The sequence below is a fragment of the Protopterus annectens genome, chromosome 2.part1 (assembly GCF_019279795.1).
Source record: "Protopterus annectens isolate FY-2018-M chromosome 2.part1, PAN1.0, whole genome shotgun sequence".
Taxonomy (NCBI): domain Eukaryota; kingdom Metazoa; phylum Chordata; order Ceratodontiformes; family Protopteridae; genus Protopterus; species Protopterus annectens.
This window is the reverse complement of record NC_056729.1, coordinates 1,730,505,196-1,730,519,040: the sequence shown is the minus strand read 5'-3', so window position 1 is coordinate 1,730,519,040 and position 13,845 is coordinate 1,730,505,196. Positions and strand designations below refer to the sequence as shown.

The 13,845-nt window shown below is 38.9% G+C and overlaps 1 protein-coding gene across 1 annotated transcript in view; it reads right to left on the bottom strand.

The window, feature by feature from the left end:
- The window catches only part of MXRA8 (matrix remodeling associated 8), a 574,547-nt gene that overhangs the window by 7,152 nt on the left and 553,550 nt on the right, over nucleotides 1–13,845 (bottom strand). Inside the window, exon 9 of the mRNA XM_044063600.1 lies at nucleotides 6,161–6,238. Within this exon, the coding sequence (XP_043919535.1) occupies nucleotides 6,161–6,238 (78 nt within the window). The remainder of the gene's footprint in view (nucleotides 1–6,160; nucleotides 6,239–13,845) is intronic.

Here is a 13,845-nt window from a genome sequence, read left to right as displayed (position 1 = left end):
GGTAAGACTGCAATCCAAACTGTAGCTTGCTACAGATCCCCCACCATGCTGCAAGATTCTCACTACACCTTTCTAAAAATACTGGAAATATTAAGATCCAGTCAAACACCCTAATACTGGGTGATTTCAACTACCCTGCCATCAACTAGGAAAACTACTCATTTACCAATACCTTTGCCCAACGGTTCTTGGAATTCATAAATTCCAATGTGCTATATCAACAAATCCATAGTCCCATCAGGGGCTCCAATATCCTAGACATGGTCATTACCAACATGGAAAATCAATGCTCCACACCTATGGTCGCCCCCTTGTTGGTCAGGACTGAACATAAGCTAATCACCCTTGACATCCACATCCCTCCCCCACCCCCCAGTAAGGAAACCTCTGTAAAAAACTTCTCCAAAGCCAACTTCATGCTAAATAAACTTTACAATTAAAGGAAGAAACTGTTGCAGAAAAGAGGAAAATCCCAGGATGCAAAAAAAACTCCCTTAACAGCCTCAGTAAGAAGCTGAGATCCCTCATAAAATCCTCCAAAGCTAGTTACAAAAATAACATTGCCAAAGATTCCAATGACAGTCACAAGGCATTCTATAGCTATGTCAAGAATCTAAATGGCAATGCTCAGATCTGCTCTGAGCTACAACGGAATGGCATTAAATATACTGATCTAAAGGATATTGCCAATATCCTGGCAGACTGATTCAGTGCAAACTTCACCCCCCCTCTCACCCCCTAAAAGGCCCATCTCAATACCAAAAGATTGCCAAATTCCAGTAATAATGCCCACACAGATAAAAAACGCACTCTCCAAAGTTAAGAATACAGCATCCATGGGACCAGACAAAATCCTGGGCTGTGTACTACATGAACTGCAAAATGAACTGGCACCTCACCTAAGTGTCATGTTTAATCATAGCCTCACCTCAGGCTTCGCGCCCACTGAGTGGTGCACAGCTACAATTATCCCACTCCACAAGGGGGGATCCACCTTGGATCCTGGGAGCTACCACCCCATCAGTCTGACGAGCCTAATCTGCAAGGCCATGGAACATATATTATCATGGAACTTATAAACAAAGACATTGACAACCTTCAAACACTGGATCCCACCCAGTCTAGGTTTGTGAAGGGCCGATCATGTCTCCTGAACCTGATTGACTTTTTTGAATCAGTCTCCAGAGCTGTGGACAAGGGTAAGGTGGTCCACACAGCCTATCTGGACCTTGCCAAGGCGTTCGACACAATCTCCCACTCTGGAATCATAGATAAACTTACTAAGCTGGGCATTAATTCCCAAGTCACTTGATGGGTTGCCAACTGCCTTACTGACATAACCCACAATGTAAAAGTAGCCAACTACAAATCCAGCTCCAGACAAGTGACAAGTGGAGTACCTCAGGGTTCAGTCATGGGACCACTCTTGTTTGACATCCACTCTGAAGTATAGGCCAACACTAAGGGACTCCGGCTAACAAAGTTCACAGATGACTGCAAACTGGGAGTCATTATTGAATACCCAAATTATGTGGATATTCCACAAAAGGGCCTTACAGAAACAGATGCTTGGTGCCAGAGCCATGGGCTCAAGCTCAGTGCCAAGAAGTGTGTAGTTATCACCTTTGGGAAAAAAACATGTACCCATAAATTACCACATAGGGGGCAGTACACTAAACACTGAAAGTATGATGAGAGACTTAGGGACAAAGGTAGACAGTGGTCTCACCTTTGATAACCACATTGCCACAAGAGTCAGGAAATCCTTCTATGTGGCACACCTCATCACTAAGGGCTTTTCATCCAGAAAAAACGAGGTCATTGTCCCACTGTACTCATCCCTCATTAGACCCATTATAGAGTACAATGACCTGTTTGGTATGTACCTCACAAGACATCTGCAACAACTGGAAAGGCTGCAGAAATACCTCACTAAAAGAATCACAGGCCTAAAGCAGATAACCTACACTGACCGCCTTAAAAAACTCCAGCTATACTCTATCGCATATCGTCTACGCAGAGGTGATCTCTGCTTAACATACAAGGCCATGTCAAACCCAGAGCTGTTGGACATGCTACACTTAAAGAAATCCCAATCCCAAAGGGTTGGGAGGGTGGCCTAATGGTTAAAGTGTTTGCCTTACAAACACAAGGTACAGGGTTTGAGTCTCACAAGGGATAATTGGCTAGGCTTGAAATGGCTCGCAAGGGCAGTTAGCTTAGTACTAACCTATGAACCTATGAACCTATGAACCCTCAGAGTCACATATTCCAGGGATCTAAACCTTGTCATCACAATGAACAAAACATGCTGGAGGGATAGATTCCTGACCCAGAGACTCCCCAGACTCTGCAATAGACTGCCCATACATGTCAAGCACAGCACCTCTTTGGCCCACTTCAAAAGGAATCTTGATGATTGGATAGGAGATAGGAAATTCAACCCAGAGATCACATCAGTCACCCTGCTAGACAGAGGACCAGGGAAGTAAATATTGTGGGAAGAAATAGCAAGGGAATTGTTATGGCTAGGCTTGTATAGGTACTAGGGCTGATAGCCTAGTTCCAAGCTATGAACCTATGAACTTACAATGAGTAGAGCTGTAATTTTCTCATTTATCACCCAGTGTTGGTCCCCATTCTGGTGTGCCATTCCTTCAGATCTTCAGTTGAGGAGCTAAAAAAAAACAACCAACCAACCAAACAAAAAGGACCGCTCACCTAGTGCAGTTCTCCATATCAAATCCATTTCCCACCTATTAAAATCTGTATCTACCCACAAATGGCTTGCTTTAGTTTATCACTCACAAAGCACTGAAGTACATGTTTGTATCTTGTGCCTGAGGTGGCTGACCCCTTTGACCCACCCTTGCTACACTTCTGACACTGACCAGTAACCACATGTTTTTTCATGTCTGGTAGTTGGCATGGAGTGCTCATTTTCCTATGGTGCGATCTTGAGTATGTTACTTAACCAGACTTTGCAGCCAGGTCATCCCTGAAAAAGGGACTGTGTGTCCAGAGGGTCTCCCTGGTTAACAAATTCAATTATTATTATGCCTGAGTCCAAATACAAGGGTTGCGCTAGTCCTCATTTAGCATGAGATAATACAGACTGGTAGAGTGCTACACACAGTTCCAACAGTGAAACTGGGCTTGCAATGCAGAAACAATGCTGAGTTTGCATTACTAAAGGCTGGTGATATACAACCTTGAAGTAATGGAGTCACTCACTTGAATGCAACAGTTATTTTCGCATTGCAGCTCTGCCTTTAAGAAGAAATTGGTATTACAGGCAGTACATGGCAGAAAGCCAGACCTCCTGCAGCAGCAAGACCTGCATGCAGGTGGAACTGTTTAGTTACTGCTGAGAAGCTGGTGGGCGGACATCTGAGGAATACTGTCCTGCGCAATTAGGTGGTGTGTAAGTCATCCCCATAATTCAAGCTTACACAGATGCTATTGCCAAAAATAGAAGAAATTCCCTTACGGCCTAGTGTCCTCACATGCCTGTCTGTGCAGGATGTTAAAATGTACGCATAATGGCAATGCTGCCTCTTACACTTGCATTCTCCTCTCAGTCATACATATGACACTGTGGTCCAGAACATCCTCTTGCACATACAGCTCCACCTGGAAGGCAGATTTTGTATTATAGACAGACTCAATGTCTGCAGTACTACTACTCTCATGTAGGTAGAGCTGTAGCACCAGATGGATTTAGTTAGACTCAGCGGGTCCACTATGCCCTCAATATAGCTCAGGTTATGCCGGAAATAGGCAAAATTTCCATTGCATACAGTTTTAAGGAATCTTATTATCATTTCTTGTTGCAGTGGGAGATCCATGTGTTCAGTACCTCAGTGTTATGACAGTGGGAGATCCATGTGTTCAGTACCTCAGTGTTATGACAGTGGGAGATCCATGTGTTCAGTACCTCAGTGTTATGACAGTGGGAGATCCATGTGTTCAGTACCTCAGTGTTATGACAGTGGGAGATCCATGTGTTCAGTACCTCAGTGTTATGACAGTGGGAGATCCATGTGTTCAGTACCTCAGTGTTATGACAGTGGGAGATCCATGTGTTCAGTACCTCAGTGTTATGACAGTGGGAGATCCATGTGTTCAGTACCTCAGTGTTATGACAGTGGGAGATCCATGTGTTCAGTACCTCAGTGTTATGACAGTGGGAGATCCATGTGTTCAGTACCTCAGTGTTATGACAGTGGGAGATCCATGTGTTCAGTACCTCAGTGTTATGACAGTGGGAGATCCATGTGTTCAGTACCTCAGTGTTATGACAGTGGGAGATCCATGTGTTCAGTACCTCAGTGTTATGACAGTGGGAGATCCATGTGTTCAGTACCTCAGTGTTATGACAGTGGGAGATCCATGTGTTCAGTACCTCAGTGTTATGACAGTGGGAGATCCATGTGTTCAGTACCTCAGTGTTATGACAGTGGGAGATCCATGTGTTCAGTACCTCAGTGTTATGATTTGCTGATTTGGGTGCAATCCACCACCTGGTCTGATGTCATGTTGAGGGTATGGATGAACTTTATGTTTGAGGTAGCAAAGCATGATGGTAGAAGCTCTCTTCTACGCTACCCTTAACCTTTTGTAATCTAGCTTAGTGTGTGAATGTCAATTTTGTCAACTCTATCACCAGATGAACAACAGGGGTTCCAGTAGATTCTGGTCCAGGGGTACATGCATTGCATAATATACAGAGGGTACTGGGGTCAGACAGTTTAAAAATGCAATCTGCATCTATCAGGATGGTAAGATACTTTGCCAACCTCATTTCTCTGCCCAGTCCCAAGTCAGTTGTATCAGCAAGGAAGGCCCCTGTCTGAAAGAGTAAACCAGACAGGTACCAGGGATGTTGCAGCCTGAGAAAGAAGAAGGGTCAGACAGTGCAGCTGTTGACAGACAGATGTGGAGACAGACACACAAAAAAGGGTAAATAAGTATGAAAAAAAAAAAAGAAAACAAACAATATTCATACTTGTTCCTGTATTTGAAGGTTGTATATTCACCTTAGCTCTGTCATTAATGAAGCATCTGTCTGAGAAATGCTTACAACAGGGAACTTAGGATGGCCTTGCTTCTAGTCAGGGTTAATGTCTGCTGTGTGTGTGTGTGTGTGTGTGTGTGTGTGTGTGTGTGTGTGTGTGTGTGTGTGTGTGTGTGTGTGTGTTTGTTTGTGTTGTGTATGTGCACCCCATAGCTGGAAGGAGACATTGCCACCCAACGAGGATAATCCTAGTTGTCAATGTTCATAACCGGAAGCTTCTCTGCAACATAATGAATAGAACTGTTACAGGAAGTGATGGTGTAATATCTATTATGTCAGAGCCTATTGGTCATTGAGGAGCATAATGCCCCAGATCCCACATAGGAACTTACAGGGGCCCATGTAGTCATAATTTCCTCCCTGAAGGTATGAATTGTTTAGTTGAGATTAACTGAGAGCTGGGGTCTTTGAGACATGAAGTTGTCAAGTTTCATGGTACAGCTGATATTAAATTTTACTGAGGCTAAATGTTTTCTTGTTTTGGGATCATCAGGTGTCAGGGGGTATTATAGGCAAAGGGTTTCAGATAGTAAGGGGGCCCTTTGGATTCTGTATGTTAGTCGTAGATATTTTCTTAGGAAATGGGAAGATACAGAAGAGAGAGGCAGTGCTGTAGTATTTGTCTATAAGACAAGCCATGAAACACTGATTCATCTGTGCTCATAGCTATGGTTACTACACACAACAGATATGGTCGGGCTTGTTCTCCATTAAAGCATAGCAAGTAAATCTTACAAGGAAATATGTCAGATGTGATGAGCTGAGTTCATGGCTGTTGGCTATGAATGAAAAAGAGAATTTCACCAAAAGAAATGCTATATTTTGACAGCTACATTTCTTATTTTTTTCTGCATGTAGTGATCAGTTCATGCTAGGAGGTATTTCTTTGAAGACAGAAAGGCCAAGTGATGTTATGAATTTGCTTGCCATGAATAGTAATAGAACAATCTAAAGTATTTCAACTAATCATATTTCAGATAATTTTATGGCCATGCTGGTACTTTTATTTAGTCCGCTGTGCTTCCCCCTCAGATCTAAACAGTCCATTAAGAGTAGTGATGGGAATATGCCTGAGTTCATTACCTTTATCTAAGTCGATATTTTTTGCTGGTACAGTCTTGGACAGTTCAGCCTTCTCCTTCAGAATGTTGTTCTTGTAGTCTGTGGACAGAAATATAAATGAATGTTAGTTTTTTTTCTTATTTTACATAAATGGACAAGAGAGAAACTACATATATTGTTTTATAGCAGTTGTACATTATGCAAAAGTATGCAGGCTGGAATGCAGCTGTCAGTAATCAGTATATTAGTTTACAGCCATCAAAAGTACAATATCATTCCTAGGATTCATTGAGAGTATATAAAGACTCCTTTCTGTTGTCTGAAGTGGGTTTCTGCATTATCCATTTATGTATGCATGGATGTATTCTGTCTATCAAGGCATCAAGATTTTTTCCTAACCATCTCACTGTCAGTATACATGTATTCATGTATACATACCTTTCAACTTCTCAACACAAGAAATCTGAGCAAAGCCCCAAAAATAGGGACAGATTTTAAATATTGCTCTTATAAACTCTGAATGTTTCTAGAGTAACAACTTTGCTTTGATGTGTATTTTTTAAGGCTATGAAGTCTGAAACTCAAATATGGTGTCATTATTTAGTGACTTCAGTCCTCAATGATTTGCCAGAAAACTACAAATTTTATGAGCAACAGACCTAAAGTATAAGGCATAAATCTGGAAATTCTGTGAAAATCTGGACAGTTGAGAAGTATGCATGTATGTTTGTTGACTGGGATACCCAGACTGGGCAAAAAGCCCCTTTTCAATGGGGTCTGAAGAAGAAAAGCTCCACAATAAAATACATGCAATTATACACATACATACAGCGGCACATCAATTAACACATAACAAAGTCAGATAAAAAGAATAATTACACATTATCTTATTGTATTTATTTACACTTTGTTGTCTGGGTTAGTGCCACAAGAACAATGGCTTCTTTTACTGGGATCTTTGAGATGATATTCATGTTGATTAGAGTACGTTTGGCCTGGCCATTGGGGAACTTCTCCTCATTTTCATACATGAAATGAAATCATTGCATCCATCTGAGCTACCAACAGCTCAGGCAGATGGGACCTCGGTATAACATCACATGTAAAGGACAGCATATTCAGGAGTGCAGCACCCCCACTATGCTGCACTAAAGTGTCAGTATTGGAAAATTATTCCAGGTGCCTGGTGAGGGAGTAGAACTTGCAATTTTCAGATCCAATGGGTTCATAGGATAATACTAGGCTTACTGCCCTGAAGGGCTATTTTAAGCCTAGCCAATAACCACAGGTCAGAATCAAACCCTGTACATTTTACCTATGAAGTAAAGACCTTAACAATTATGCCAAACCAGCCGGATTCTTGCACCAAAGGTAAGTGCAAGCAAGATGAGCTACTGATATTTATAAAATACATCTGTAATAAGAGGTAGTGTAATATCTCCACCAGCAATGAGAAACAGTGTAACATCTCCATCCTTAGTAAGAGGCAATGTAATATTGCCATCTATAACAAGAGGTAGTGTAATATCTCCATCTGTAATAAGACGCAGCGTAATATCTCCATCTGTAGTAAGAGGCAATGTAATATCACCATCTGTAATAATAGGCAGTGTAATATCTCCATCAGTAATAAGACGCAGTGTAATATCTCTATCACTAATAAGAGGCAGTGTAATATCTCCATCTGTAATAAAAGGCAGTGTAATATCTCCATCAGTAATAAGAGGCAATGTAATATCTCCAACTGTAATAAGAGGCAGTGTAATATCTCCATCAGTAATAAGAGGCAGTATAATATCTCCAACTGTAATAAGAGGCAGTGTAATATCTCCATCAGTAATAAGAGACAGTGTAATATCTCCATCTCTAATAACAAGCAGTGTAATATATCCATGTGTGATAAGAGGCAGTGTAATATCTCCATTAGTAATAAGAGGCTATGTAATATCTCCATGTGTGATAAGAGACAGTGTAATATCACCATCTCTAATAACAGGCAGTGTAATATCACCATCAATAATAAGAGGCAGTGTAATATCTCCATCTGTAATAAAAGGCAGTGTCATATTTCCATCAGTAATAAGAGGCTATGTAATATCTCCATGTGTGATAAGAGGCAGTGTAATATCTCCATCAGTAATAAGAGACAGTGTAATATCTCCATCAGTAATAAGAGGCAGTGTAATATCACCATCTGTAATAAGATGCAGTGTAATATCTCCATCTGTGATAAGAGGCAGTGTAATATCTCCATCAGTAATAAGAGGCAGTGTAATATCAGTTTGCCTTTGAAAGGTTGAAAATCAACCTACCGAACGGCCCTTTGTGCAAACCAGAATGACGAAAATCGTCATTCCGATTTGCACCAAAGTTCGAAAATCAGCAAATCGAAAACCAGATTTGCTGATTTTCGAACTTCAATTCAAAGACAAAGTGTAATGCAGGGGAGGCTGCACCCCCCTGCACACCCCCCACTTTATTATTGTAACTCCTAGGTCGCACTATAGTGGGGAAAGGGTCCACTTCCTGATCCCCACTATAGTGAACCTCTCACCAAAAATGCCAAATCTGCAATGAGCGAATGTTACTGTGCATTCGCTCATTGCACATTCAATGCATTCTGTTTTTGGCTTTCCAAAAACTTGAAAAAGTCCTTTCGGACTTTTGTATTTCATCCATGTGCATTATGGACATGTAAAAGTAAACCGTAATATCTCCATCTGTGATAAGAGGCAGTGTAATATCTCCATCTGTAATAAGAGGCAGTGCAATATCTCCAACTGTAATAAAAGGTAGTGTAATATCTCCATCAGTAATAAGAGGCAATGTAATATCTCCATCTGTAACAAGAGGCAGTGTAATAACTCCATCAGTAATAAAAGACAGTGCAATATCTCCATCTGCAATAAGAGGCAGTGTAATATCTACATCAGTATTAAGAGGCAGTGTAATATTTCCATCTGTGATAACAGGCAGTGTAATATCTCCATCTGTGATAAGAGGTAGTGTAATATCTCCATCAGTAATAAGAGGCAATGTAATATCTCCATCTGTGATAAGAGGCAATGTAATATCTCCAAGTGTGATAAGAGGCAGTGTAATATCTCCATCTGTAATAAGAGGCAGTGTAATATCTCCATCAATAATAAGAGGCAGTGTAATATCTCCATCTGTGATAAGAGGCAATGTAATATCTCCATGTGTGATAAGAGGCAGTGTAATATTGCCATATGTTATAAGAGGTAGTGTAATATTTCCATCTGTAATAAGAAAAAGTGTAATATCTCTATCTATGATAATAGGCAGTGTAATATATTCATCAGTAATAAGAGGCAGTATAATATCTCCATCTGTGATAAGAGGTAATGTAATATCTCCATGTGTGAAAAGAGGCAGTGTAATATCTCCATCTGTAATAAGAGGCAGTATCTCCATCAGTAATAAGAGGCAGTGTAATATCTCCATCTGTAATAAGAGGCAGTGCCATATCTACATCTGTGATAAGAGGCAATGTAATATCTCCACATGTGATAAGAGGCAGTGTAATATCGCCATCTGTAATAAGAGTTAGTGTAATATCTCCATCTGTAATAAGAGGCAGTGTAATATCTCCGTGTGTGATAAGAGGCACTGTCATATCTCCATCTGTGATAAGAGACAGTGTAATATCTCCATCAGTAATAAGAGGCAGTGTAATATCTCCCTCTGTAATAAGAAGCAGTGTAATATCTCCATCTGTGATTAGAGTTAGTGTAATATCTCCATCAGTAATAAGATGCAGTGCAATTTCTCCATCTGAATAAGAGGCAGTTTAATATCTCCATCAGTAGTAAGAGGCAGTGTAATATCTCCATCTGTAATAAAAGGCAGTGTGATATCTCCATCAGTAATATGAGGCAGTGTAATACTGCCATCAGTAATAACTGACAGTGTAATACTGCCATCAGTAATAAGAGGCAGTGTAATATCTCCATCTGAGATAAGAGGCGATGTAATATCTCCATTTGTGATAAGAGGCAGTGTAATAGCTTCATCAGTAATAACAGGCAGTGTAATATCTCCATCTCTAATAAGAGGCAGTGTAATATCTCCATCTTTGATAAGAGGCAGTGTAATATCTTCATCAGAAATAAGAGACAGTGTAATATCTCCATCTGTAATGAGGCAATGTAATATCTCCATTTGTGATAAGAGGCAGTGTAATATCTCCATTTCTGATAAGAGGCAGTGTAATATCTCCATCTGTAATAAGAGGCAGTATTGCCATCAGTAATAAGAGGCAGTGTAATATCTCCATCTGTAATAAGAGGCAGTGTAATTTCTCCATCTGAATAAGAGGCAGTGTAATATCTCCATCAGTAATAAGAAGCAGTGCAATATCTCCATCTGTAATAAAAGGCAGCGTAATATCTCCACCTGTGATAAGAGGCAGTGTAATATCTCCATCTGTAATAAGAGGCAGTGTAATATCTCCATATGTGATAACAGGCAGTGTAATATCTCCATCTGTGATAAGAGTAGTGTAATACCTCCATCAGTAATAAGAGGCAATGTAATACTGCCATCAGTAATAAGTGGCAGAGTAATACCACCATCAGTAATAAGAGGCAGTGTAATATCTCCATCTGAGATAAGAGGCGATGTAATATCTCCATTTGTGATAAGAGGCAGTGCAATAGCTTCATCAGTAATAAGAGGCAGTGTAATATCTCCATCTGTGATAAGAGGCAGTGTAATATCTTCATCAGAAATAAGAGACAGTGTAATATCTCCATCTGTGATAAGAGGCAGTGTAATATATCCATCAGTAATAAGAAGCAGTGTAATATCTCCATCTGTGATAAGATGTAATGTAATATCTCCATCTGTGAAAAGAGGCAGTGTAATATCTCCATCTGTAATAAGAGGCAGTATCTCCATCAGTAATAAGAGGCAGTGTAATATCTCCATCTGTAATAAGAGGCAGTGTAATTTCTCCATCTGAATAAGAGAAAGTGTAATATCTCCATCTGAATAAGAGAAAGTGTAATATCTCCATCAGTAATAAGAGGCAGTGCAATATCTCCATCTGTAATAAAAGGCAGTGTAATATCTCCTTCTGTAATAAGAGGCAGTGTAATATCTCCATCAGTAATAAGAGGCAGTGTAATATCTCCATCAGTAATAAGAGGCAGTGTCATATCTCCATCAGTAATAAGAGGCAGTGTAATATCTCCATCAGTAATAAGAGGCAGTATAATATCTCCATCTGTAATAAGAGGCAGTATAATATATCCATCTGTAATGCGAGATAGTGTAATATTTCCTTCTGTAATAAGAGGCAGTGTAATACAGTACATAGGAATGTATGTGAGACAATGGAAAACAAATGTAATGAATCTAGGTCCAAGGAGGCCATTGTTCTACTGCATTCAGCATTCATCTGACCTATCATTGAATACAATGCTCTCTTTGGTATGTACCTAACTAGGCACATCCAACAATTGGAACGTCTTCACTATAAGAGTACAGGGTATAAATAACATGTCCTATGCAGGTCACCTCAAGGCCCTATCCCTATACTCTGTCTGCTACAGGATTTTGTGGGGAGATCTATGCCTGGCATACAGGGCATTGTCAGTTCCCATTGTAATGGACCATCTGCATATTCACAAAACAAACAGCACCAGAATTACCCATGCTAAAGACTTAAACCTTACCTGTGATATAAATAGGACCTGCTGGAAAGACATGTATGTATCCCAGAGTCCACCCTGTCCCTGGCACATGCTCCCTATCCATGTGAAGCAGAGTTCCTCCCTAACCCATGTCAAGTATAACTTGAGCAGTTGGATGGGGAACAGGTAATTCATCCCTGGTTTGGCACCTGTCTCTCTAATGGACACAGGCAGTCTATAAATGGTTTATTTCCCAGGCCCCTACTTGTAAATATTTCATCTCCCAAGCCCTTGCTTACACTTAGTTGTAGCAGAAGTTGTCAGAGATTTGGGATGCATGCCTAGGCTTTAAAGGGTCCTTGTGGCTGTTAGTATAGTACACAAATTTGAACCTATGAATAAAAACAGATGATAAAATAAAAGGCATGGAAATGAGCAAACCAAACCACTTTAATCAGGAAACCAGTAAGTGATTTTTCTCTACATAAGACTTTTTCAAACTGACATACATTTCTTTGACCCAGCTTTTAAAACACAGAAAAAGTCACATGACAAAAAATCACATGACATAAAAAAATCACATGACATGAACAAATCACATGATATAACAATGCACACTTATAAAAATACTAATGCTTTAACTTCTTCTTTTTTAAAAAATTAACAAAGTCTTCCCTATTATTAAGTCCTGGTGAATGGCAAGCATTTAATTTTACCTGCCAAGAACATAAACACGCAGTGAGTATTGGTGATGAAAAAATACATTGGCTAAGCATTACAAGAGAGGGAAATGTAGAGTGAATTTTAAATTTCTTGTACTAGATGAGATATAGGGATGTGATAAGTTATTCAGTGGTAAAGATGAACTAGGGTGAAGACAATATTCTTTGCAGGTAAAATTAAATGCTTGCCGTTCAGCAGGACTTAATAATAGAGAAGACACTGTTGCTTTTTTATAAAAGAAAAAGTTAAAGCATTAATATTTTTATAAGTGTGCTTTAAGTTATATCGTGATTTATTCATGTCATGTGATTTTTATGTCATGTGATTTTTTTTGTCATGTGACTTTTTCCTGTGTTTTAAAAGCTGGGTCAAAGAAATGTATGTCAGTTGGAAAAAGTCTTATGTAGACGAAAGTGCTTACTGGTTTCTTGGTTAAAGTGGTTTGGTTCGCTCGTTTCTACACCTTTTATTTTGTTATTTAAAGTTTATTAGTGCATTTTTTTACCTTTGGATTGCTAAGAACAGATGATGACAATGGTTATTCAACCTAATGAAAGATTTACTAGTATATATATATATATATATATATATATATATATATATATATATATATATATATAAAATATATATATATATATATATATATATATATATATATAATATATATATATATATATATATATATATATATATCTATATAAAACAACCGAAAAAACTGAAGAAAGTTATTAAAATAAAAAAATACTTCAAACTAAGAAAGAAACTATCATACAATCCAACTGGTATTTAACACTTTCGTTCCTTTATTAGTGGATGGAACTTCTTCAGAATATGAAAGTTACAAAGTGGAAATCATATATAAAGGCTGCAATGTAAGACAAACCATCCCCCATGCAATGACGACTTAGTCACTAACAAGTACATGTTGATGTGGTAAACCAATAAAGAGAGTTAAAGTAAACACAGTATAAAACTGTAAAGGAGTCATATCAAAATGCATGCAGTAGTGAACTATTAAAACAGTTAGGGTAAACATACTAAAGACTGTAGAGGAATCTTATATTAACATGCCTGTACTAATGCCTATAACAAATCAGTGATAAATCTACACTTACATATGAATATGATTTCCACAATATTATTTTTCCAGATTTTTGACTGGATTGTTGCTTATACATGCAATAGATTAACTGTTTAATATTTTAGACATGGAATCCACAAGCTTTTTTAACAGTTTACAATCCTTTTGAATATTCGTGGTCACTGGCCAGTTGCTGCTTGCACATGTAATGTACTAGCTTTTTAATATTTTGTACCATGGATTCC